The 27,976-nt window shown below is 43.0% G+C and overlaps 1 protein-coding gene across 2 annotated transcripts in view; it reads right to left on the bottom strand.

Annotated features, from left to right (window-relative positions):
• The window catches only part of ehmt1a (euchromatic histone-lysine N-methyltransferase 1a), a 42,083-nt gene extending 19,951 nt beyond the window's left edge, over nt 1-22,132 (bottom strand). Inside the window, exons 1-7 of one of the 2 annotated variants that reach the window (XM_040019223.1) lie at nt 22,030-22,132; nt 20,530-20,899; nt 19,463-19,598; nt 3,092-3,174; nt 2,284-2,503; nt 1,997-2,142; nt 761-904 (exon numbers count right to left, since the gene is read on the bottom strand). In XM_040019223.1, the coding sequence (XP_039875157.1) occupies nt 761-904; nt 1,997-2,142; nt 2,284-2,503; nt 3,092-3,174; nt 19,463-19,598; nt 20,530-20,892 (1,092 nt within the window). In that variant the 5' untranslated portion in view covers nt 20,893-20,899; nt 22,030-22,132. Of the gene's footprint in view, nt 1-760; nt 905-1,996; nt 2,143-2,283; nt 2,504-3,091; nt 3,175-19,462; nt 19,599-20,529; nt 20,900-20,994; nt 22,004-22,029 lie in introns of those variants that run through there. The other variant, XM_040019224.1, reaches the window with a different exon arrangement.
• Nucleotides 22,133-27,976: the final 5,844 nt, after the last annotated feature.

Genomic DNA, 27,976 nt, shown 5'->3' with positions numbered 1-27,976 from the left:
AAACGGTGCTACTGTGCAAACGTCCTTTGCACAATATCACCTTAAAGCACTTGTTGCAGGCTGCTGAGTTTGCATCTTTTGCTGTGAAGTACAGCCAGACTTTAGACGTCTTCGCCTTGGGCATTTTTAATCTGTAGCTCTGCTCTAAAAGAATGTACGTACCTGGGCCCGCCTACTATCCTCGTGAAGGTTAAATGATTGGCTAGAATCCAAAGTGTATGACATCTCAGGGGGAAAAAAAGCACCGAAATATGCGCTGCTTTTCGGTCTGGTTACTACAGTTTATGTCAGAACCGGTGCCACAATGGCACCGGATACCGGTACCGATCCCTACTTGGCACATGTGCAGGTGAAGGCAAAGGGAAGATATGCTTCACCATATTTTCTAGTCTTTGGCTTAGAATGAAGTTGGTTTGGAAACATATTCAGCTATGCTTCATCTCCTGCTGTGCGTTTGTGTGGGCGCCCCGTGCTAGCAGTGTCCAAGCATTTTTTTGTTTTTTTCCCCCCTTTTCATACCGCGCCCCTACACCCCCCCTGGGGGGCAGGCCCCACACTTTGGGAAGCTCTGGTATATAGTATGTATAGTAAATATACCATATACTAATAGAGTATGTGAAAATGAAAAATGTTTTTAAAAGTGAAATATAGAGGTAAAATCAAAAGTAGTCAAAAACAGCCAAAAATGTCCTGCAGTATATTTGAGCATGTACTGCAGTAAATTAATAATCTCAGGACTTTGTGTGCTTTGTCTGCTCACCGTCCTACAGAAGAGTCCACATCCAGGGCAGCACTGGTGCTTGACCATACCGGCTCGGTGATCCTCGCACAACACCAGCAGATGGACAGTGTTGGAGGGGCGCATCATTTCCTGTTTCATCACTCGCCTGTGACAGCGATTTAGCTGAGCGGAGACACACAGACACAAAAAATGAATACCACACTGATGCAGCATTAATGCAAACAAGGTTATTGTCACGCTGAATGACAGGACAAGTTCAGCCAAGCTTTAGCTCTCACGCTGATGGTCTTGCTTTTAATTTTAGAATACTTTGGTATACAAAAGTGGCTTCAGAACAAGCTCAAATCATCACCTCTCCATCACTGTGCTAGGTTTTTGACAAATGTGGCACTGTGTATTAAGGCTAAACATCTGCACTTTGATCTCAACTCTCCAAAAGACATTGATTCAGAAATTGTGTGTTTTGTTCAGATGCATCTTAGCAAAGCCAAGCTGTAATGTCATGACCTTTTAAGAGAAAATAGCATTTAGAAACCTTTCCTATTAAGCCATTTTTTAATTTTACTGTGATAAACTTTAACATTTAACATGCTGAGGCCTATAGAGTCTGAGATGTAACTTGTGGACTTTCTGTTTTAGCTGTCAGACAGATTTCTCTGACCGCTGCAGTCTTCCATTGTGGTGAATTTACTGGGAGATTCACTCATGGAAAGACATTCTCTCTGTTGAATGATACGAGTTTATATTATTTGGAAATGGCCTTAAAACTCGTTGCAGACTGATGGGCAGCAGCAATTGCTTCTTTAACCCCTTAGCAGTCCTACAAATTTTGCCTAAAAGGGTTAGGAGTCGGACGTACCGTGGGCGGTACGTCCGACTGCTAAGGGGTTACGACCATTACTAATTTTTCTGATAACACAGCTGAATGCTCCAGCCCTACCAAAACCTCTGCTTTTATAGAGGTGCCCACACTTACTAACGGTCATCTAATCAAGTCAATTTGATTAGCAGCACTACTTTGATTAGCAGCACTACTTCCTAATTCCTTAATTCCTATCAAAGCAGAAAGGCTGTACTTAGTTTTGCCATACACTACTTGGCTAACCCTAAATTTTAGCTAAATAAAAAGTCATGTATTGTTTATCTGAAGATGTGTTTACAAATAAAATTAATTTCATATAGTTTACTGTGAAGCTTTTTTCCTCTAGGGGCAATGTGACCATGAATGTCTTTGTTATTCTAGTTGATCTTTACCGTTCCATCTGCACTCTCCATGGCCATGCAGGTCTGATCCAACGCAGAGAGGCCTCCTCTGCTGTTAGGTGTCTCCATGCGACAGCAGCATAGCGGCAATTCCTCAGCCAAGTCTGTTTCTGCCACTTCAGAATATGCTGCCAGACCTACACACAAAATCCTGTTATTCTAAAACCGATCACAGCAAACCTGTGAACTCTAAAACTGAGCATTGTAGAAAGAAAAGAGGAGCTGTGATGACTTCAGGTTAGAGGTAATCCAGTTATTATTCAGTAAGTTCATCTTACCTGCTGATACGGATGGTGAGAGAAGCTCCTGCTGAGCTTTCAGGTCCAGGCAGTCCAAAGCCAGCTCTGTGTATTCTACATGGCTCCCTTGTCCTGACTCCATCTCCTCCACGTGCGATTCCCTCCTGACAGCTGTCGTTGCTCCAGCCTGTACAAACCTCACTGGTTTCTCAACAACTGCAGTTTGGTTCTTCTCCATTCTGACTTTAGGCTCCTCTTTCTAAAACACAGAAAAATAATAAAAAATTGATAAAGACAGGAATAACATTTTCTGACAATTTACGTCTAGTCATTTGAAAAAAGGCTAGTCCAAACTGGAAGTAGTCTGCAGGAACAAATCCATGAAGACAACACTTGCCAACCTCAAAGTCCAGTGGGCAGGTCTCAAATTAAGCTTCTCAACTTCTAGGTCAAGTGACTACCAGTGAGAGCAAAGTATTGACATTATGATTGACATGTATGATAACAAATTGAAGCGAACGAGTGACCAGTAACTACAAAGCAATTTGCAACAAGCAAACAGAATTCTGTGTAGACATCCTTTCATAGCAAAAGTTCTGAAACAGTTGAACAAGAAAACAACATCGTGACAGTGACAAATGAAAAATGCCAATGTCCCACTCAGAATCAGTCTGACAAATAATGAATTAACAACATTTAACCATACAAAAGAACAATGTCTGTAAGTGTATGCAGAGCAACAGGGAAACATACAACGCCATGCAATTCAAAGATCTGTACTTTGTATTAACAACTGCGTAATATAGTCAACGTTTGTGTCAGTGAGCAAATAAATTAATAGACCTGCCTTCTCTGGCTGTTTAACTGCCTTGGCCTTCTTTTTAGGGACCAGGTTGTACATTCCCATCTTCCGCTTCTTCCTCTTCAGACCTAGGAAAGGGACAAAAAGACCAAAAACATTTGACCATAAACATTTTTATTCTGCAAATGTCAAAACTGTGAAATTTTATACTGCCAACTGTATTCGCTTGTCTGCCTTCACACGGACATGAACTTCAGCGACATCTCATTGTTAAACAGAGATGGGCAGTAACGCGTTACTGTAATCTGATTACTTTTTTAAAGTAACGAGTAAAGTAAGGGATTACTATCGCAAAAACGGTAATTAGATTACCGTTACTTTCCTGTAGAAACGCTGCGTTACTGCGTTACTAAAACTGATTTTTTTGCGAGAATGTCTCATGGCAATGACGTAAGCGAGTGCGACGTTCGTGACAACAGCTGTGTGGAGATCAACAATGGATAATATATCAAGTACGGGAGAGAGTATGAGCGTGCAGCGTTTAAAGCGTGGAAGTACTGACCTTACTTTGAGTTTGATTCCATAAAAAGTGACAAAAATATTCGCGTCTGTTGTGCGTGGGAAGAAAACTTCTTTTTACAGCGAAAAAAAACCCCTAAACAAGCACCGAGTGCGCAACGACGTAATGGGAAATTCACAGAGAAACTCGCGGATTCTTCCACTGACCGTTGCGGCACACCTGCACCAGGGCACACCTCCGCCTACCCCACTCCTGCTTTACAGGTGAAAATAGAGCAACAGGACCACTAGTCTTTGATTTTATTTATTTTCTGCTGCGTTTTACTTGCATCCATTTGAAAGACTGAGTGTAAACAAAAAATATTTTTATTTTATGTGCTGGAATGTGCAGAAAATAGGTTTAAATGTTAAACTAATTTCTTCAAGTCAGAGAATTCAATTCAATTCAATTCAATTTTATTTATATAGCGCCAAATCACAACAAAAGTCGCCTCAAGGCACTTCATAGATACAGAGAAAAACCCAACAATCATATGACCCCCTATGAGCAAGCACTTTGGCAACAGTGGGAAGGAAAAACTCCCTTTTAACAGGAAGAAACCTCCGGCAGAACCAGGCTCAGGGAGGGGCGGCCATCTGCTGCGACCGGTTGGGGTGAGAGAAGGAAGACAGGATAAAAGACATGCTGTGGAAGAGAGACAGAGGTTAATAACAGATATGATTCAATGCAGAGAGGTCTGTTAATACATAGTGAGCGAGAAAGGTGACTGGAAAGGAAAAACTCAATGCATCATGGGATTCCCCGGCAGCCTATGTCTATTGCAGCATAACTAAGGGAGGATTCAGGGTCACCTGGTCCAGCCCTAACTATATGCTTTAGCAAAAAGGAAAGTTTTAAGCCTAATCTTGAAAGTAGAGATAGTGTCTGTCTCCTGAATCCAAACTGGAAGCTGGTTCCACAGAAGAGGGGCCTGAAAACTGAAGGCTCTCCCTCCCATTCTACTTTTAAATACTCTAGGAACAACAAGTAGGCCTGCAGAGCGAGAGCGAAGTGCTCTAATAGGGTGATATGGTACTACAAGGTCATTAAGATAAGATGGGGCCTGATTATTTAAGACCTTGTATGTGAGGAGCAGGATTTTGAATTCAATTCTGGATTTAACAGGAAGCCAATGAAGGGAAGCCAAAACAGGAGAAATATGCTCTCTCTTTCTAGTCCCTGTCAGTACTCTTGCTGCAGCATTTTGGATTAGCTGAAGGCTTTTCAGTGAGTTTTTTGGACATCCTGATAATAATGAATTACAGTAGTCCAGCCTGGAAGTAATAAATGCATGAACTAGTTTTTCAGCGTCACTCTGAGACAGGATATTTCTAATTTTAGAGATGTTGCGCAAATGGAAGAACGCAGTCTTACATATTTGTTTAATATGTGCATTGAAGGACATGTCCTGGTCAAAAATGACTCCAAGGTTCCTCACAGCGTTACTGGAGGCCAAGGTAATGCCATCCAGAGTAAGAATCTGGTTAGATACCATATTTCTAGGCTTTTCAGGGCCGAGTACAATAACCTCAGTTTTATCTGAATTAAGAAGCAGAAAGTTAGCGGCCATCCAGGTCTTTATGTCTTTAAGACATTCCTGCAGTTTAACTAATTGGTGTGTGTTATCTGGCTTCATGGACAGATAGAGCTGGGTATCATCTGCATAGCAGTGAAAATGTATGCTATGTCTTCTAATGATACTGCCTAAGGGAAGCATGTATAATGTAAACAGAATCGGTCCTAGCACTGAACCCTGTGGAACTCCATAATTAACCTCAGTGTGTGAAGAGGACTCTCCATTTACATGAACAAATTGGAGTCTATTAGATAGATATGATACAAACCACTGCAGCGCAGTACCTGTAATACCTACAGCATGTTCTAATCGCTCTAATAGGATATTATGGTCGACAGTATCGAATGCTGCACTAAGGTCTAGCAGGACAAGCACAGAGATGAGTCCACTGTCAGAGGCCATAAGAAGATCATTTGTAACCTTCACTAAAGCTGTTTCTGTGCTGTGATGAACTCTGAAACCTGACTGAAACTCTTCAAATAAACCATTCCTCTGCAGATGATCTGTTAGCTGTTTGACAACTACTCTTTCAAGGATTTTTGATATGAAAGGAAGGTTGGAGATTGGCCTTTAATTAGCTAAGACTGCTGGGTCTAGAGATGGCTTTTTGAGTAAAGGTTTAACTACAGCCAGCTTGAAGGCCTGTGGTACATAGCCGATCATTAGAGATAGGTTGATCATATTTAAGATCGAAGAATTAATTAATGGCAGGACTTCTTTGAGCAGTTTTGTAGGAATGGGGTCTAAAAGACACGTTGATGGTTTGGAGGAAGTAATTATTGAAGTTAACTCAGAAAGATCAATTAGAGAAAAAGAGTCTAACTTAACATCAATGGTACTAAGAGTAGCTGTAGATAATATTACATCTGTGGGATGATTATTGGTAATTTTTTCTCTAATGATAAAAATTTTATTTGTGAAGAAGTTCATGAAGTCATTACTAGTTAACGTTAAAGGGATTGTTGGCTCAAAAGAGCTCTGACTTTTTGTCAGCCTGGCTACAGTGCTGAAGAGAAACCTGGGGTTGTTCTTATTTTCTTCAATCAGTGATGAATAGTAAGATGTTCTGGCTTTGCGGAGGGCTTTCTTATAAAGCAGCAAACTATTTCTCCAGGCTAAATGATGATCCTCTAAATTTGTGACACGCCATTTCCTCTCCAGATTACGAGTCATCTGCTTTTAGGGTACGTGTTGGAGAATTATACCACGGAGTCAGGTACTTCTGATTAGAGACCTTAGTTTTCACAGGAGCTACAGTATCCAGAGTCGTACGTAGTGAGGAGGTGAAATTATTAACAAGATAATCGACCTCTGTTGGGGTAGCATTCAGATAGCTGCTCTGCTCTATGTTGGTATAGGGCATTGAAGATGATAACAGTGGGTGGATTAGATTCTTAAACTTAGTTACAGCGCTTTCAGAAAGACATCTACTTTGATAAAGTCTACTCTCCACCGCTGTGTAATCAATTATTGTAAATGTAAATGTTATCAGGAAATGATCAGACAGGAGAGGGTTTTCAGGAAACACTGTTAAATGTTCAGTTTCTATGCCATATGTTAAAACAAGATCTAGAGTGTGATTAAAGTGGTGGGTGGGTTCTTTTACATTTTGAGTGAAACAAATTGAGTCTAATAACAGATTAAATGCCATGTTGAGGCTGTCATTTTTAGCATCTACATGGATGTTAAAATCACCCACAATAATTATTTTATCTGAGCTCAGAACTAAATTAGATATAAAGTCTGAGAAATCAGACAGAAACTCTGTGTAAGGCCCAGGTGGACGATAGATGATAACAAGTAGGACTGGTTTCTGAGTTTTACAGCTGGGGTGGACGAGGCTAAGCATCAGCTAAATGCCTAAGTCTCTGGTATCATTAGTTTTGGCCAAAAGTGCACACCGATTCAATATTGATTTTGTGACCTCCGCATTGGCGTAACCGGGGTTGTCATTACTGCCGACGTGAATTAGGATCTTTACCTGGATTACGTTTTACCCTTAGCCAGCAGTTTTAAATTTCCTTCAATGTCGCCTGCTCTGGGCCCCTGGAAGACAATTGACTATGGTTGCCGGTTGTCTCTAGCTTCACCTGTCTGAGAACAGAATCACCAATTACCAGAGTTTGACCCCCGGGGGTGTGTCGCCGAGTGGGGAAAAACGGTTAGACACATGAACGGGGTGGTGGTGTACCTGGGGCTTCTGTTTAGGACTATGCTTCCTCCTCACCGGTGACCCAGCCGCCCTCTTTCCCCAGCTGCTTGGGTGTCTGCTGGGGAACAGCTAGCGGGCCTCCGCTATCTTTGGCTGCACCAGCTACAGGGGCCTGGCTAGCTATGGGTGAATGAAGGGTGCGAAGCCGAGTCTCCAATTCAGTAATCCTGGCCTCCAGAGCTGCAAATATGCTACATTTGTTACAGATATCATTACTGCTAAAGGAGGCCGAGGAGTAACTAAACATCTGACACAATGAGCAAGAAAGTGCAGGAGGGACAGGTGAAGTAGCCATGGTGCTAACGAGTCGGCTACGAGCTAAGCTAGCGAAACAGTACAGAGACAGTGAGTGAATACTTTGGCTATAAATTAGGTAGTGAGTACACAGAAAGTGTGCTTCGGATGAAGCACGTGAAGATTATACTATGAAAAAGAATGTATTTAAAAGTTGTTAATTAAATTGCTAAGCAAATAAGCTACTCAGAAACACCACTGTGTTTGAGCAGGAACAGGAAGTGATACTCTACCGCAGAGCGGTAGGTGCATATAATGGTGCATATAATTTAATTTTTACTTGATGCATAAAGTTAAAAGATTAAAACTGATAAAACAAGTTAAAAAAAAGAGACTTTTCCATTTGATTACATTTTGTGTGATGGATTATGCAGAAAAAGTAGAATTGGGCTGAAAGATCTATCGCTTTATCACCTATTCAGGTTGTAAATCGTGTTTTTAAAAAGTAACTAAGTAACTAAGTAACTAATTGCTTTTGAAACTAAGTAATCAGTAAAGTAACGGGATTACTTTTTTGGGAAAGTAATCAGTAATTAGTTACTGATTACTTTTTTCAAGTAACTTGACCAACACTGTTGTTAAATATGATGGTCAATTTAGTCCATAGCTAGGTTTCATTTGACGTAGACGTGACGTCGACGTAAAGCGCGAAATTTGACTGGCGGTCGGAAGTGAAAAAGATAAGCGCAAAATCACAGACATACAGTACGCAAAATGCCTATGTCCTGTTGTGTTTACGGATGCTCCAGTAGGTCGACCCGAGAAACTGATAAACGGTATTTTAGGGTACCAAAAATAGCCCAACGAAGAGGAGAAAAATGGAAAATTCTAACCGAAAAACATAGGAAAAAATGGATTTTAAATTTACGTTTACAGTCGGGAGGAGCAGAGTCTGCCAATGCCCGTGTCTGCAGCGACCACTTCGTCAGAGGTAATGTTATGTTTGCAAACGAACTTATTAGCATTAGGTTGTCGTTAAATTCTCGTTTACTTAGTGCTTTTAAGTTAGTAGTCTAATATTGACTTGATTGGGACTATAGGCTGCCCAAGTGCTTTGGATGACGAAGAGTCGGAGGACTGGGCTCCGACGGTCAATCTCGGCTACGAATCTATTTATCTAGGTGATGACATGACTGAATAGTTCTACCCTCTATCTGAAAAATGCATCTGAGTGTCATGAGGGATCTAAGGCAATCACACAAATTCTTAGCTGATGAATTCTTAGCTAAAAGAAAACACTCTCTCCCCACTACTACTGAAGTACACCTGCAAAATGCTAGCAGTGCCCTATGCGTATATGTGTGTGTGTGTGTGTGTGTATGTGTGTGTTCTCATTGCAATAACATCCTACTTAATTAGGCTACTAACCCTGCCATACAATTGCAATGAGCTGCAATCACTTCTCCATCCTCCTTTGCAATTACCCAAGTCTTCAGAGGTGTCTCGTTAGACCTCTGAGAATGGTTTACCTTGAAACAAACAACTGTCACTCTAACGAAGTCCTAAGGATGTGGCATGTTTGTTGGCGTTAAAGCCGCTACCGCTAACTGTTAGCGTGTTTAAGATAAAGCAATATAAGAACAAACACTCACCCTTGCAAACACCAAACTGTATCCATCACGGAGACGTTTTGTTCCAAGGTTGTGGACCCACCCGCTGACAAAAAAAATTGTACGCCTCCAGACTCTTGAAAGCTTTCATTTGCTGCCTAGTGTAGTAAGAAGTCTGGAGGACCAAGTAGTTGGTGATATCCACAGCGTCGATAGTAGGCAAATCCTTTACTTCTGTGGTGTATTCGGACATTTTCAAAGAATACGGATCACGTCCGATATATTTTTTAACTATCTGTTTATATCTCTCCCGAGAAACGGGGTCTAAAGTTGCACAATAGCTGCTCTCCTGACTCTCCACAGTGTCCTCCATGTTTACTTCCGCCCTCCACTCAAAAATCGCGCTGCCTCCGCACGTCATCAGAACCACGTGACCGCAACCCAACTATTCAAGTTAGAACTACAAAAAACTTTGGAGAAAATATTTGTATACAGGTTGCTACTGTGAAACTCAAAAATATAGTGGATTAAACTCTCACCGTGAGAACGGTTTTGATTAATGGTGTAAAACCATGCAAATTCCAAACATTTTTAACTTAATATCAGATTATAAATAAAACGTAAGCTCTAAAAATTTGATGTCTTCTGTAAACAGTGACCTACGTTAGCAGGTCAGGAAAAGAATGTTAACTTGTTATTTTCTGTTATATCGCGAGAGTACTGTTGCCCGCGAAGTGTTGTTGCTGTATGTAAAATGGCGTAACAAATAAAGCGCTGGGAATGAGAGTACGGCGTCGTGTCTTTTGAGTTAACATTGGTAGCAGAGGATGGTTTCCAATTACAAAGTACCACCAAAGCTTGATGAAGCCAGGCCATACGAGTGCTGGAAGAATGAAGTCAATATCTAGAGACGAGTTACGGAGCTGGATAAAAAGAAACAGGCACTCGCGGTGGCGCTGGGGCTCGAGGGAAGAGCCAGAGAAACGGCCATGGAAATACCCGCGGAAGATTTGAACAAAGATGACGGTATGGAAATACCACTTGCAAAACTTGACGCGGTGTTTCAGAGAGAAGAGAAAGACCGCGCTTATGAAGCCTACTCGTGTTTTGACTCCATTGCAAAGAACCACAGCGTGTCCATGGCAGACTACATTATAGACTTTGAACAGCGTTATAACCGGATGAAAAAGTACAACATGACGCTGCCTGATGCTGTGCTAGCATTTAAGCTTCTAGATACAGCTTGTCTTGATGAGAAAAGTCGACAGCTTGCACTGACAGCGTGCACGGACTTAACATTTGCGTCTATGAAGTCTGCACTGAAACGGATTTTCGGAGGGAAAGTAACCGGAGTTTTCAGCGGAATTCAACTGAACCAAGATGCAGTTTTCTTTATGGAACAAAAAGGTCCCAAATACAAATGAAACAACGGTACTTCGTCGCGGAGTGGACAGCGACAACCACTACAAGGTACCAACCCACTTGACAAGTTTGGCAAGCAAACAAGATGTGCTATTTGTCAGAGCACTTACCACTGGGCGAAAGACTGTCCTCATCGTAATGGTGACCAAGTAAAGCTAACTGAAGATGGGAAAGTGGAGGAGTGTAACATTACTTTGTACACTAAAGCCTCAATGGCAGACTCTGAAATCTTCCTGACTGAGGCACTGGAGTCAGCCATTATTGATACTGCATGTACATGTACAGTTTGTGGTCAGAAGTGGCTAGATAGTTACATGCATGACCTCAGCCAAGGCCAAGTAAACAAGTTGTTGCAATCAGAAACCCCCAGCTTCAGACCATTTTGCTTTGGGGATGGTATTGTAGTGTATTCCAGCAGAAAAGTGAAACTTCCAGCCAAAATTGGACAAACAAAATGTGACATTGAAAGTGAAGTAGTTCCTGTTGACATTCCACTACTACTGAGCAAAATGTCTCTCAAGAAAGCAGGGACTGTTCTAGACATGGAGAATGACAGTGTTGTCATGTTCAAGCAGCCTGTTCCCCTAGAGCTCACTAGTTTGGGACACTATTGTGTGGACATTAGAGATGAAAATACTACAGAAAGCTGCAATGAAAATGAAGTTCTCATGGTAACTGCTGAAATGTCTAAAAAAGAGAAACAAAGTCCTTGTGAAGCTTCATAAGCAGTTTGGTCATGCATCTGCAGAGAGGTTATTGAGGCTCATCCAAAGCTCTGGCAATACAGATAAACAATGTGCAGTTATTCTACAAGAGATAGTTCGTGAGTGTGACATTTGTCAGAAATATTGCAAAACCAAGCCGAGACCTGCTGTTGGTCTACCCCTGGCTTGTGAGTATAATGAGACAGTAGCGATGGATCTACATGAGCTGGAGCCCAATGTGTGGTACCTTCACATCATCGACCACTTCACACGCTTCAGTGCCGGCAGCATCGTAAAGACAAAGAAAGCTGCAGAGATCGTCAACTCCTTCATTCACACCTGGATAAGCATTCACGGTGCCCCCAGACGGCTCTACACAGACAACGGCGGAGAGTTCAACAACACAGAGATTCGGGACGTGGCTGAAAACTTCAACATTGAGGTAAAAACAACGGCGGGGAGCAATGGACTACTGGAGAGACATAACATGACACTTACAGAAATCCTCCTGAAGGTAAAAAAGGAACGAGGATGTGACTGGCACACTGCGCTAGACTGGGCCCTTATGGCCAAAAACAGTATGCTTAATGTACATGGTTATAGTCCACATCAACTTGTGTTTGGCCAAAACCCCAACCTTCCTTCTGTGTTGATGGATAAGCCACCTGCCTTAGAAAGCACAACTGTAAGCGCAAGAGTAGCTGAACACACATCAGCATTACATGCTTCCAGGAAAGCATTTACTGAGGCAGAGTGTTCAGAAGGGATCATGAGAGCACTACACAAGCAACTTGGGCCTACAGATGACAAATATGAGGCAGGAGATAAAGTATACTACAAATGAGTTGACTGTACAGAGTGGAAGGGTCCAGGTGTAGTTATTGGGCAGGATGGAACTGTTGTATTTGTAAGACATGGGCGGACTCTTGTAAGAGTACACCAGTCAAGGTTGAGTAAAGTGGATGCACAGAGTGGAGATAAACAAATACCACACAGTACTACTGATGATGACAACAAAGACACAGTTGAAAATGATGACACTGACACACCCGATGGTGAACAGAGTATTAGTGAGGAAGTAGACATCACTATTGACAGAGAAACTAACACTACAGAAAACATGTCTGTCACACACACTGCAGAAAACATGCCTGTCACACAAACTGCAAATGAGCCCTCTACACCCACTGATCATGTCTCTGCAAATGTAAAGTTAAGGGCAGGACAGCTGATCACTTTACCAACAGAGACTGGCTGTGTGTTGAACACCGTTGTTCAACACACAGCCAGAGTGCTAGGCAGAGCGGGAAAAGCAAAAGGGCAATACAAAAACTGGTACAATGTGCAATATCTTGAGCATGATGGTAGTGAAGGTGAAAAGAAAGCTGTAGACATGTCACTTGTTGGTCTTTGCACTGAAGCTGAAAACAGAGATGCAGATGTACTCATAACAAAAGATATTTCCTTTGATTCTGCTAAGCAGCAGGAGATTGAGAGCTGGCGAAGTAATGGTGTGTTTGATGAAGTGAAAGACCTGGGTCAAAAATGTGTGTCTACTAGATGGGTCTGCACACTCAAAGAAACTGCTAATGGTGTTGTCCCAAAGGCTCGACTTGTGGCACGGGGGTTTGAAGAGGTAAATACTAAAGAACTACAGAAAGACTCTCCAACATGTGCGTCTGAGTCCCTCAGACTGGTGCTAGCTGTGAAATGTCAAAACAAGTGGAGAGTAAATTCAATGGACATTAAATCTGCCTTCTTGCAGGGAATGGGACTGTCAAGAGAAATTTATCTTCGTCCCCCACCTGAAGCTGACAAGGACAATGTTCTATGGAAACTGAAAAAGTGTGTTTATGGACTTGCAGATGCTTCACTTTATTGGTATAATAAGGTCAAAGACATTATGCTCAAAACTGGTGGTAAAATATCACAGGTGATCCTGCAGTGTTCTTTTGGCAGAATGAACAATCTGAGATTACAGAAGTGCTTGCATGTCACATTGATGATTTCCTTTGGGCTGGTTCAAGTCACTTTGCAACTCATATCATTCCTGTACTGAAATCTACCTTCCTTGTGGGCCGTGAAGAACATGACAGCTTTTCTTATGTTGGTATGGACGTTTGTACAGTTAATGATGTAATAGAGGTGCATCAACAACTTTACATTGACAACCTACAACCGGTTCAGTTACAAGCAGCACGGGCTGTACAGAGGGATGTTTCCTTAAGTGAAACGGAATGTGAGCAACTCAGGTCAAAAAAATGTGGCCTGATGAATGAGGCCTGATGTTATGTTTGACCCATGTAGCCTTGGATCTAATATCAAAGATGCAACTGTACAGTCTATTCATGAAGTGACCAGGGCTCGCAAAATTTCAAAATCCCTGGTAGCCCTTCGGGCAGGGACTCTTCAGTTTTTGGTACCCCAAAATAAATTTAAGTAGCCCGAATAAAAAAAGAGAGCAATTTTTTGATTGATGTTTTGTTTCCTGTTTTGTTTCCGTTACAATATTATACATTAAAGTATAATATTGTAACGGAAACAAAACATTAGTCAAAAAATTGTTGAAACACAAATTACAACATTGTATAAAAATTGCAATCATCAACTCAAATACTTGGTTCTAATTGAACAGAAATTTCTATGAACTTGTAAGAACTGTGTAGAACATGAATCAGTCTGTGTCAGATCCTGAATTTGAAATTTCCACTGAAGTCACGGGTAAGAGGCAAGTGGAACCAAGATCTAGGCCATTTGCTTTTTGAAGTTTGCAAAGACTGCTAAATTTTGCCAGTGGTAGTCAAAAATATGTCAATGGTGGGGTGGGTGCAGTTTTCTCTGTGATGGGGTTGGGTGGACTGTCCCGGGCTCTGTGGGGCCGGGGGGCGCTGCTGCACTGGGCCCCGGTCTGGATGGGCCTGGGCCCCCTTTCCCTGGTGGGTCGTGGAGTATGGGGGTGCCTACTGGGGTCAGCGGGGGAGCTGGCCCCAGGGAGGGGTCACTTGCCCCTCCCTTCCTTCCCTCCCCATCTCCAGCTGCCTCCCTCTTCCCGCTCCACCACAACCACCCACACATGCAGGGCCTTGGAGTAGGGGTATGTCACCAGGGTGCAGAGGAGGCTACCCCCCGCCCCCTCTGTCCCCTTCTGGCTGCCTCGGCCTCAATTTTATCCCACAACTTAGACATTCACATTACTCACACTCTCATTACACATACATATAGGATCTTGGGGGTGGGCACGATACACGGAATCCAAATTACCATCAGGGTGTACACCTCACCCCTGGCGTCGTTGCCCACCTCTCAATTTTAAATACACGTAGACATTGAGGGCTAGCAGGGGGGACTATGCGCTTACCTGCTGCTCTCTGGCAGGTAGCTCCATGCCCTCCTGGGTTTTAAATGCACCTTAGAACACACATGCATCAACACTACAATGAGCGGGTGGAGGGAGGTTTGGAGTCTTCTCTCACCCCCGTTCTCTGCGGCCTGCTGGAGCGGGGGGGCTAGGAGGAGGAGTTGGCCATCCGACTGCGGTCTGGAGTGTGGGGCCTCCCTGCTGCTGCGGAGTCGGGGCGGTCTGCCTCTCCCCACCTCAGGGAAAAGGGTTACACCACCTGGGTCTGGGTGCAGCTCCCCCCTCCAGGGGCAAGGGTACCTAGACCCAGTTCGTAGAGTACGCTTGGGGAGTGTGATTGTGTGTACAGCATCTCTTTATGTCTGTCTCCACGTTGGTTGAGTGTGGAGTAAGTGCATATGAGAGCATGAGGGTGGGAATGAATGTTTGTGTCTATATGTCAGGTTGGGTATCAGACGCCACCTCTCTCGGGACATCTCAGGCCCTCCAAGGTTTGGAGGCCTATCTCCCCCCACCACCACTTCCCCTGCCAGTGGCGGACTCCCTCAGACATCGGTGCGTTGGTGGTTCTTTGTGTCTGGGGATGGGCGTCCAGGTACACACCGAGCCGGTGTGTACCTGGACGCCCACTCCTTGGCGGCCGCTTAGCGGCCTGGAGCCTGGGGCTCGCTCGGGCCACTTCGGAGGTGGGGTGCCCCCGGCCTCTCGGCCTGGGGCTCGGTCACTCAGGCACAGCTGGCTGCCGGCGGAGCTCACGGGCGCGTCACTGCAACTCCCCCTGGCTTCTGCTCCACGGCTGCTGAGTGAGGCCTCATCTGGGACTCTCCTCAGCTCTTTCTGGGACAGTGGCGCGGCTGCCCCTCTGTTAGTCTTCCTTGGTCTTTTGTGTTCTGGGGGCCTCTAGATGTCTGGAGTTTTGATCTCCTCCATACCTGCTTCATGCCCTGGAGGACGGGGCTGTGGCCCCCCCACACCCTCTAGCAGATCATTACATGAAGGAACCTTTTAAAAAATAACAAGCGCGTCCATGCTCACAGGTGTACACACGGGTGATCACACACACAAACTACACCCTTTTTGGCTCCTACCTCAAAGCACACTGTGTTCTGTTGATCTTATGTGCTGCACAATAATGTTTAATATTTAGTATTTACTGTCATATTCCCATATATCATTGTGATGTTGTTTATTCTATTACTCTTGTTCTCTTCTGCTTGTTTTCTTTTTTCTTTCTCAACAGGTGATCCAGGTGATCGATATATGCATTTTTTTTTCTTTTTTTTCCTGCCCATTCTGTTGGTTTTTGTTTTTTGCCCTTCTCCCCCGTCCCTCTTCTCAGCTGTTTCTCTTTCCCTCTTTCTTTCTCCCTTTCTTTCCCCTAGTCAAGTCTGTCCCGTATTCAGCAAGTGAAAATAAAATAAACAATAAAAGGTGAATCAAATGGACCATTATGGCAAGGCTGGGATGGTCAATTTGGTAAAGTAAATCCGTTGGGCATCTTTCTTTGCCTTTAGACAATAATTCTGATGGCAAAAGAGCCAAACGGGACAGGCAAAAAAAATAAATAAAAAAATAAAAAAATATGTCAATGCTTTTGCATTGACATATTTTTTTTCTTCCTATGATAGCCCGACAGGCAGGGCAAAGATAGATTTTGGTAGCCCGACTGGAAAAATCGCTAGCCCCAGGACGTCGGGCTAGCGAGCACTTGGGTAACAGTGAGGATCTGGCATTGGTTGTTTTCAGTGATGCTTCATTTGGCAACCTTCCTGATGGCGGTACTCAAGGAGGGGCATTAATTGTCCTTATGGGTAAAGGAGGTAAGTTTTGTCCTCTCTTCTGGCAGTTTAAAAAAAAAATCAGGCGTGTGGTTAGAAGTATACTGGCAGGAGAAACTCTTGCCATGTCAGATGGAATAGACAGTGTTGTCTTCCTGGCAACACTTTTTTCTGAGCTTACAACTGGTAACACTAGTCTGAACGCTCTTCCTTTGATCTGTGTGACTGACAATCATTCCATGTCTGATGCACTCAAGTCTACTAAGCAGGTTACAGAGAAGAAACTGAGGCTAGAAATGAGCAGCATTAAAGAGCTCATACAAGCCAAGAAAATCAGACAGGTTTGTTGGTCAGATTCAAAATCTCAACTTGCTGATTGTCTGACAAAAAAGGGAGTTTCACCTTTAACCCTTCTAAAGGCGCTAGATGAAGCACTCTGGATACTGTAATCCTTTGTTTACAAAGTTGTCTTTGCATTAAAATGCACCATTGTTTATTGTGTGTAATGATAGTATGCTTTAAGTAAAGCAAAGCACTTTTGAAAAGTTTTTTTTTGTTTATATAAATATTAGGGGTGCAACGATACACAAAATTCACGGTTCGGTTCGATACTTTGGTGTCACGGTTCGATATTTTTTCGATACTAAAAAATGTTCATGCCTTTTTAATTTGTCATTTATTAAAATTATAAATATATATTTTAACTCAAAGGTACAGTTTTTAAATTTAACCCTAACCCTTGTGCGTGTTTTTTATTTTGACAGCGAATGCGCACCTGCGGACCACTTATGTGCAGCCCTGGTTATTTAGCTCGTCATATTGCAGCCACAGAAATTCTTTTGTCCATGAAACCATAAAGCTGCACTTTCTTTTTGCCTTATAGTCTGATTTGTCATAACTTCTCCGTTTTGTGGTAAGCTTTTCTTTGGCTGTCACTTCTTCACCCTGACCTGTCTTATTTGGCTCAGCAGAACTAAAATATATATGCTGCTGGTTTTACACACGCACTCACATAAGCTCAGCGATTCTCTGCGCGATCAACCTCTCACATGTTTAAGCTGCGAGAGATTTCACTTGTCATGTTTGCATAGTAAGCTAACGATTAATAAGACGATGTCAGAAGAATTGGTGCACAAATTATCATCACTCACAGATCAGTGCTGTCGTTCTCTATACACAGTTCGCACGATTGCAAAGTGAAAGCAAAAAACAACCGCAAATTCAAACGCGATTTCAATATGTCACATATTGACAGTGGCTCACCGATGCCAATGACATAATTACCCAGCAACATTTCTGAAAGAATGCAAAAGCATTGACATATATTTTTCCTTCCTACAATAGCCCGACGGGCAGGGAAGAGATAGATTTTGGTAGCCTGACTGAAAAAATCGCTAGCCCCAGGACGTCGGGCTAGCGATATTGCAAGCCCTGTATCTGATTGAAGAATCACTCATCTTTGGAAAAGAGAGTTTATTACAGAGAAATGTCTCTTTCCAAAATAAAAGCTATACTATCCGCTTCTTCTGGGCTATATTCTCAGCAGCATAAGGAGAATCATGTGCTAACAGCTGTCTAAATGACTCGGCTAAAGTTAGTAGCATGCTTGTTGTTTTTGTCTTTGCACTAGGATGATGTCGGCGTAAATGTGCAGTCATATTCGTTGTGTTCCCACTAGTGCTTTCAGGTTAATCTCGTTGAAATGACCTTAACGCCACAACACGGCAAATCTCCGTTAACGAGCTACCGCCGATCGCCCCGTGCATGGGGCTAGACGGCCAACACGTTAACGAGCTAACTGCGCTAACACACTAGTTCCCACCCATGTAATTGAGCATTGCATGGCACATCCAACATACTGTTTTACTTTAGTCCATGACTCGCTTACCTTCAGGGTCATACGTCACATGAAAACCAAAATAATTCCAAACGCCAGATCTGAATGAGGTCCATGTTGCAAGGAGAGCTTAACTTCTGTCTTGCTAGCTTGCCCTGCGCTCTTCCTTCTGACTATGCTGTCTGTGTTGAGCGCTCAGTGGATCTGCGCTCGACAGTGCAGCCTAGGCGGAGTAGTCGAACGCAGATTCACTGAGCGCTCAACACAGACAGCATCGTCAGAAGGAAAGTTGATAAAATAAATTACAAATGTTGTATTGTTCGATACATATGCGTACCGAACCGAAAGCACTGTATCGAACGGTTCAATATCGATACGAATATCGTTGCACCCCTAATAAATATATACATATATGTATACAAATGTTTACAGGGGTGTGTTTATACTTTTATTTTTTTAAAAGAAAGAGGGAGATTGTTAACTTGTTATTTTCTGTTATATCGCCAGAGTACTGTTGACCGCGAAGTGTTGTTGTTGTATGTATGTAAAATGGTGTAACGAATAAAGCGCTGGGAATGAAAGTTCGACGTCGTGTCTTTTGAGTTAACAAAGAAATTCTATCAATACGGGTATATAGGCTTAAATGATTTGCCTTTTTAAAAATATTTGGAGCATGATTACTGACTGCACAGTATCAATTTACACCTGTTTACTAAATGCCTCACACAGGCAACTACAAAACAAGAACAGAAAACAATTTTTAGTTAAAATTTAAGAACTACCTATCTTAAAGCCTTTAACATTATTTGTCTTTTCCACTTGTTCACAGCAAAAAAATCTGTTAAGTATGTAAGTAGTTCAGATGAAGTAAAGGTAGGGAACGGACACAGATATAGAGAATTCCTCTATTCTTACTCAGATGCAAACTGCTGTTTGGACACATTTCTAAACATAGCTCCTTTGATATATATGCACAGATTTCTTCTTCACCTACTCCTTTAAACAGTAAACGTGGCATGCACTTTGGTGCATACTTGTTACTTATGATGCCATCTGTCTGCAGCAAACTGGAATCAATAAAAGATTTCATAAAAATTTAAATTTCCAAAGGAATGGATGGACTAACCAGCCCGAGGTTTGACTGAAGTGGAGACGGTCTTCTTTCCTTTGCCTTTGGGGCTGTGATGAAGCTCCATGTTGAACAGCGGTCCAGACTTCACTGAGTCTCTCACAGCCAACTTTGACATCTTCAAGCTGGCACCCTTTGAAGACGATGAGAATGTGATGTTATCAAGTTTATATGTGCATTATGTAAACACAGTAGGGCTGCACGATTAATCATTAGAAAATCGCGATCTCGATTCATACTTATGTGCGATCTATGTGCGTTGTCATTTCCAAATGACAACGATTTAAAAAAAAAAAAAAAAAAAAAAAAAAAAGATGACGACAATTGTACCGCATTTTGATCCGGGACGTAATCTGCATGAAAACAAGGGCTCACTCTTCCTGCTCGACAAATGACAAGGGCGGAGCCTTATACCACGTGACACAGAAGCTGTGCCGTGTGATGCTAAAATTAGCAGGGAAAAAACAACGGAGAACACGTCAGGGATGACGAGAAAGTGACAGGAGAACATCCGTCCTGGTCAACCACCCAAACATCAATAACGGGAACCTTATACAGCGCTTCCCTATACACATCGAACTCCCGCAGGCACAAAGAAATTACGGAGGCTATTACTTATCACCTGACCAAAGATATGGCTCCCATCAACACTGTGCAAAACGAGGGATTTAGGAAAATGATCAACACCCTAGACAAACGCTACACAGTGCTGTCCCGCAACTATTTTTCTATTGTTGCACTACCTGCTCTATACACGCAGTGTCGAGCAACGGTGGAGACGGAATTTCAAGCAGTACAACATTTTGCGGCAACGACAAAATGTGAGACATTTGTTGTTTTTATGTTTATTTATTGTTTTTATGTTCAGTTTCAACTGTTACGAAGTTGATGTGCAGTTAATAAGTGCAATAAATATTTATATTGGAAAAGAAAATTGTGAGAGAATCCTGATCTCAATTCTAAGCCAAAAAATCGTGATTCTCATTTTATGCAAAATTGTGCAGCCCTAAAACACAGCATATTCTAAATACTGCCTGATAACATTTCAAAGTAAATCTGTTTACCTTGTCAGTAGACGGACTTGCTTGCACTTTTTTTCCTGGTGTCACCTGTGATGAGCCTGAACTGTGAGCCTGTCTTTCTGAGTTCCCAGCAGCAGTAGGTCTTTCTCTGAAGAGTGGAGTGGTCACACATCCAGCAGTGCCCAGAAAAAAGCTGACAGGAGAGCCCAGAGGGTTCCCAGTTGCTGTCCGCTTGCTGTGAAAAGCTGCATTGGCTATGGGTGAGCTGTGAAAGGGAGTTATCAATACTTTGGGCCTTTGACTGCTCAGTGACACTTGTCCTTTGACACCCACAGGTGTTCTAGAAGCAGGACTTGAAGGTTGTCTGCTGGGAGAAGGACCCTCATCGGCTGCGCTGGGATCCATTGCTGTGCTGTGCAAAATAATCACATGTAGTAGTGTCATCTGTTTAGACTTTATTCATCAACAGACTACATGAAAGGTTCCTTATGCATGTAGTGACCTTACCAAAAGGCCTTCTGAGCTTGTTGTAAACTCACTACATAAATAAAGCTAAAGAGAATTAAATTGTACTGTTGTTTTTAGCGCTCCTTTTCGAGGTTACACTGCTATGCAGTTTGAGACATCTGATCTTAAGACGAACTAAAAGCAGTGCAAATACCCTTCAACATAGAGGGTAATGGAGAGTGCAGCAAAAACACAATTATCACATGTTTGCATGTCAATGAACTTTGACCCGAAGGGGTCTGGCCATTCGTTTTTGTCATGTCACGTGACACACCACACAGTATACATATTTCATGTCGCCTATTGCGTGTTTCGCTTAGGACTGAATTTTAACAACTTTTATATACATAGAAGTTCGAAAGCAGCAGTAAAGAAAGAATACGAATATTTGTTGTCAGTTTGTGCCCCTTTTTTGGTTTCCAATAGCAGCTCAGCGGTAACAGAGCTAACCACCGTTTATCCTAAAAGTAAACTTAGCGGGTACTTTCGAAAACTACTGAATGTTATTCAAAGGCACTTTCTATCGTATCGGGGTTGTTTGGAGACTCCCGAAAGACCTTTCCAAACAATCCAATCCATGCAAAATACGTTTTTGAAATGCCATTTCCCATGTTATTCTTGCGGCAGATGGGCTGCCATCTTTATTTTCATTCGGAAGCAAAAGCTTAAGTTAGGAAACGAAATCAAATATTTGTAATCCTTTCATGGACGAATTCTTTTTAGTCGTGATCGCTACAGGAGTCTTTGAGGAATCTCCAGATACCACAAAACAACTCGGAGTGTCTGAAAAACCACCCTTCACGCTTTTCAAGTATTACATGTTCTTTAGCGCCTTTAGAGAAGTCAACAGTTAGCTCTGTGACCAGAAAGTATGCTAATACATTAGAAACACAAACTGGGTTAAAGATGCAAGAAAGGCCGTGCAAAGCTCGCTTCCGTAGAGAAGCATTGCAAGCCACGAGTGATAACGGCCAACCGGAGGTTGTAGCGCTAAAAGCCAAAACAAAAAGTTACACCAGCAGAGTTTCATCCTACCTACACTCATCCGCATAGCTGTCCAAACTAAGGTGGGACCGATGGAACAGGAAGACTACGGTCCTCACTTCCGCCCCACCCGCATGCTCACGTGACACATTGGGAGCGCTTGCAACTTGCATCCTTGGTGAAATCTTTTTCAAGTGTTGTAGAGTCTCTGCTTTCATTAGCCGAAGACCTCAACTCATTCAGCAGCACTAACCAGACGTATGTATTTATTTCAGCTAAGACGAGCCAGTCTTTAAACTGGCAATAAGATAAGATAAGATAAGATAGAAGATAAGATAGAACTTTATTAATCCCTCGGGTGGGTTCCTCTGGGAAATTCGATTTCCAAAAAGCACAGCACCGACAGAAGTTACAGTTACAGAATATTATATATATATATATATATATATATATATATATATACACACACATATATACACACACATATATAAATACAGAGACAAATATAAATAAAATATACGAAGGGGATAAATAGAATAAATAGGAATAAAAAATAAAAATACAAGTGAATTGCACATTTCAAGTATTGAGGTCTATTGCACCATTGACTATTTACAAAAAGTATTGCACAAGGTATTGTACAGTGAGGTGAAGAGGCGCTACAGCTTAGTTGTTCCCCCCTCCTTTGTCCTCCTGTTTCCCCTCCCTCTCCCCTCCAGAGAGGAGTTAAACAGTTTGATGGCGTGTGGGACAAAGGAGTTTTTAAGTCTGTTAGTTTTTGTCTTGGGGAGAAGCAACCTGTCACTGAACAGACTCTTCTGGTTGTTAATGGCCGTGTGCAGAGGATGCCCAGCATTGTTCATAATGTCCAGCAGCTTTTTTAGTGTCCTTTTCTCTGCCACTGTCACCAGAGTGTCCAGCTTCATGCCAACCACAGAGCTAGCCTTCCTGATCAGTTTCTCTAGCCTGCTTGAGTCCTTCTTTGCTGTGCTGCTCCCCCAGCACACCACAGCATAGAAAAGTACTCCAGCAACCACTGACCAATACTGCCACTACCCCTGATAAGTCGGTGTTTTCCTAGATAATTACAAAACAATCCCATACTTTATTTCAAATAAAGATTCTGTGTTTTAGTTAAACACTACCTGAAGTTACTTTTTTTGTTAGGAAGGATTTGTTCCTTGTTGAGTGCAATCTTACATTAAGTTCTTTAAAAAGCAAAAAAGAAAAGAAAAGAAAAGCTTATTATAAGATGTCCAACCGTCCTCCTTTTTTGCACTAGTTGACTTGTAAAAGCCTATATGACTTTTTTTTTTTATTTCACGATTCATTAACTGCAGAGAGAAGGCATCGTTTGAATATGTTAAAATTTTCTTTAAACAAACAGTATCATTAAATTTCTTCCTGACTGGGTCAAGTGTTCTCTTTTTTTGGAAGTCAAAATATGGCCACCCTAGTTTATTATGAAGGCAATATGAGCAGAGATTACAAACATTTTGAGGGATTAGCTGTGTTAGTTCAATGAGAGAATCAAACACTAATGTCTGTATTTTTATTTTGTTAAATACAAAATGCACTACTGTACTACTTGAACATAAAGTGGCCCTCCAATGAGATGACAGTGCCAGCATTGGCCCAGAGCTCATTTAAGTTTGAGACCCCTGCTTTAGAGTAATTATTCTCAGCTTTTCTGATACATTGTCATCACATGCTGAGTCAAGACACATAGGCATGATTTACATTTCTTTCCTCTTTTGTGCTACCCTGTAACACTTATATCTGATATCAGGCTGCTTTTATGCCTTGTATAATTTGCCACCTTTAATGTACACGAGTTCTCTGTTTACATAAATGGCAATAGCTTACAGGTGTCTTGGGAGCATTATAACTTAGCTACTTAGGCACAACAACCCTTTAAGTGGAAAGTGACTTACTTTTATTAAACATGTTGTGGAAGAGCACAGGTGGATCAATGCGCACATACATCACACTTGATGTTCTTCTGTTTAGAACATAATAATAATAGTGTCACTAAACAATGTATTGCTATTGCTAAATACATAACACCTCTCTTGGAAAATTAAAACCACAGCAGCTTCTTATAGTTCTTTTCATTCCCTATTAGCTTACACCAGAAGTGTACTCTGAAGAAGACTATTCAAAACATGCAACACAGTTGACAATCTTTCTAGGGGTGGGAATCACAGTAAATTCACCCCTAAATCAGATTGTACAATACAGAAGAAAAGAGCTACATCTCAGACTCTACACGCTTCAATTAGCATGTTAAATGTCAAAGTTCAGTTAGCAAAAGACTGAACAAAATCAGCCTCAGTTGAGCAACTAACCAAAGTGACACACATTGCTCTAAATAAGACAATCCAAGTAGTCACCAAAACCTGGACTTGGATATAGAGGCCTGAGGGCCATCTCACACATTTATTCAGAATATTCAGGACTAGTTAGACACCTATGAGTTACTTATAAGTGTGAAAGATAATTAAGCATGTATAAAGTGGACTTGTTAGATATGTATGAGCCAATGATAAGTGTGACAAATAAGGAAACATGAATAAAGTGGACTAGTAATGTTAGGTTTTGTATTGTTGATTGCCATTTATGCTTAGAAATATTTAACCATATATGCTTAGAGGTGTATAATCAATTGTGTAGTGATAGGATGTGTGATCTTTAGCAGGCTGCAAAGGCTTGAATGCACACCTACATCCTGGGAGCATGTGAAGAGGTCGTACCTTGTTTTATTGTTTTACGGTAGGATTAACGTAGCTATGTCTGTTTTAGTCTAAGTGCTTTTTTACATATAGATGAACTGTTGGATTTTCCAGACCAGCAGATTAAGGGAAGTCGTTTATGGGGCCACACACACACACACACACACACACACACACACACACACACACACACACACACACACACACACACAGGCAAGGTACTCTTTGTGTGTATGTAGACGTCATATGTTAATGAACCTATGCATATTAATGTAACCCCAATAAAAGAGCAGTGTTACGGGGGAGCGGTCGAGAGCAACTGGGGTCAAGCGAAGGAACGGCGTTTGTCCGGTTCTCTCCCGTGCACGAGAAACATGAAGAACTTTGCCTACTTCGTGTCTTGCTTGCTGTGTAATTATATTGTCTTCAACGTTCCAGCGAATAGGTTCAAGCTACAAACCTATCAAGTAAGATACCTATGAGTTACTGATAAGTGTGACAGATTAGGAAACAAGCATAAAGTGGAGTAGTTAGATTCCTATGAGTTACTGATAAGTGTGACAGATTAGGAAACATGCTTAAAGTGGACTAGTTAGGTAGCTATGAGCCACTGATAAGTGTGAAAATTGGTTGAGGCCATCTACATCACAAGAGGGCCTGTGCTGCTGGCTGAGGCCATGCACACCACACCAGGCCCGGTGCTGCTGACTGACGCCATGGACACCACAAGAGGGCCTGTGCTGCTGGATGAGGCCATCTACACCACAAGAAGGCCTGTTCTGCTGGCTGAGGCCATCTCCACCACACCAGGGCTTGTACCGTAGGTCTAAGCTATTTACACCTCACCAGGGCCTGTAATGCTAGAAGACACCAACTGAGCCTTACCAGGGTCTGTGTAGCTGGCTGAGGCCATCTACAACAGACCAGGGCCTGTGCTGCTGGCTGAGGCCATCTACACCACAAGACGGCCTGTGCTGCTGGCTGAGGCCAACTACAACACTGCAGGGCCTGTGCTGCTGGCTGAGGCCATCTACACCACAAGAGGGCCTGTGCTGCTGACTTAGGCAATGTACACAACAAAAGGCCCTTTGCTGCTCACTAAGGCCATGGACACCACACCAGGGCCTGTGCTGCTATCAAATCAAATCAAATCAAATCACTTTTATTGTCACATCACATGTGCAGGCACACTGGCACAGCACATGCGAGTGAAATTCTTGTGTGCGAGCCCCACAGGCAACAGAGATGTGCCAAACACAACAACACAAACGAGCAAAATACAAGAATGGCCGACCTGAAACTAATAAATATATGTACAATATATAATAGTGTATGCATTTCTGGATGTGTATACTAAATATTTTCCTACGTGTGTGTGTGTGTGTGTGTGTGTGTGTGTGTGTGTGTATACACATTTTTACAAATTAAATAGTAAAAAAAAAAAAAAAAAAAAAAAAAACAATAATAATAATAAAATATATAAAATATACAGAGTTGAATATGTGCAAAACAAGTGGCATTTATATACAGTGTGGAGTGCATAATGTTAAAGTTCCAGTAGTGAAGCTGAGGTGTCTATGACGTGTTCAGCAGTCTGATGGCCTGGTGGAAGAAGCTGTCTCTCAGTCTGCTGGTACGGGACCGGATGCTGCAGAACCTCCTTCCTGATGGAAGCAGTCTGAACAGTTTATGGCTGGGGTGACTGGAGTCCTTGATGATCCTCCCCGCTTTCCTCAGGCACCGCTTCCTGTAGATGTCTTGGAGGGAGGGTAGCTCACCTCCAATTATCCGTTCAGAGCACCGCACTACTCGCTGGAGAGCTTTGCAGTTGTAGGCGGTGCTGTTGCCATACCAGGTGGTGATGCATCCAGTGAGGATGCTCTCAATGGCACAGTGATAGAAGGTCCTGAGGATGCGGGGGCTCATGCCGAATCTTTTCAGTCTCCTGAGAAAGAAGAGGCGCTGCTGCGCCTTCTTCACTGTTTTGTTTGTGTGTACTGACCACGTAAGATCCTCAGCCAGATGTACTCCAAGGAACCGGAAGCTGCTCACTCTCTCCACAGCAGCGCCGTTGATGGTGATGGGGGTGTGTACTTCTCTGCACCTCCGGAAGTCCACTATCAACTCCTTTGTCTTTGCGACGTTGAGGGTGAGATGGTTGTCTTGACACCAGTGGGTCAGGGCGCTGACCTCCTCCCTGTAGGCCGTCTCATCACCGTTGGTGATAAGACCCACCACTGTAGTGTCGTCCGCAAACTTCACAATGATGTTGGAGCTGTTAGTGGCTGTGCAGTCGTAGGTGTAGAGTGAGTACAGGAGAGGGCTCAGCACACACCCCTGTGGAGCACCAGTGTTCAGTGTGATGGGGGATGAGGTGATGCTGCCCAGTCTGACCACCTGGCGTCTGTCAGACAGGAAGCTAAGGATCCAGCTGCAGAGGGAGCTGCTCAGTCCTAGATCCTGCAGTTTCCTGTCCAGCTTTGAGGGAACGATGGTATTGAATGCTGAGCTGTAATCTACAAACAGCATCCTCACATACGTGTCTCTCTTCTCCAGGTGTGACAGGGCAGTGTGTAGTGTCAGGGCTATGGCATCATCAGTGGACCTGTTGTGGCGGTATGCAAACTGCAGAGGGTCCAGTGAGTCGGGTAGTGCAGAGCAGATGAAGTCCCTGACCAGCTTCTCGAAGCATTTGCTTACGATGGGGGTCAGGGCTACAGGTCGCCAGTCGTTCAATGAGGAGATGGTGGAGGATTTGGGTACAGGGACGATGGTGGCCATTTTGAAGCAGGCTGGGACTACAGACAGAGAGAGGGAAAGGTTGAAGATGTGCGTGAACACTCCAGCCAGCTGAGCCGCGCATGACCTGAGGACGCGGCCGGGAATCCCGTCCGGACCAGTAGCTTTGCGTGCGTTCACCTTCCTGAAGCACTTCCGCACATCCTCCTCAGACACAGTGTACGCACTGACGTCATCCGCGGTGCGCACACTGTCCGGTCTCATGGTGTTCGCTGCGTCGAATCTAGCGTAGAATACGTTTAGATCCTCACACAGAGAGGCCGTGGTCTGCGGTGTGCTGGTTTTCCCTCTAAAGTCTGTGATCGTGTTTAGTCCCTGCCACATACTCCGAGGGTTGTCAAACTGTTGCTCCACCCTGTCCCTGTACTCACGTTTGGCTGCTTTGATCGTCTTCCGGAGTTGGTAATGTGCGTGTTTGTAGTCCGATGTGTTCGCGGAGGCAAAGGCGGTGTTCCAGTGCCGCGCGA

This window comes from Simochromis diagramma, unplaced genomic scaffold (assembly GCF_900408965.1).
Source record: "Simochromis diagramma unplaced genomic scaffold, fSimDia1.1 OVJJ01000822.1, whole genome shotgun sequence".
In the NCBI taxonomy this organism is placed as follows: domain Eukaryota; kingdom Metazoa; phylum Chordata; class Actinopteri; order Cichliformes; family Cichlidae; genus Simochromis; species Simochromis diagramma.
Note: the sequence above shows the minus strand (reverse complement) of the source record. Positions and strands in the feature narration are given on the sequence as shown.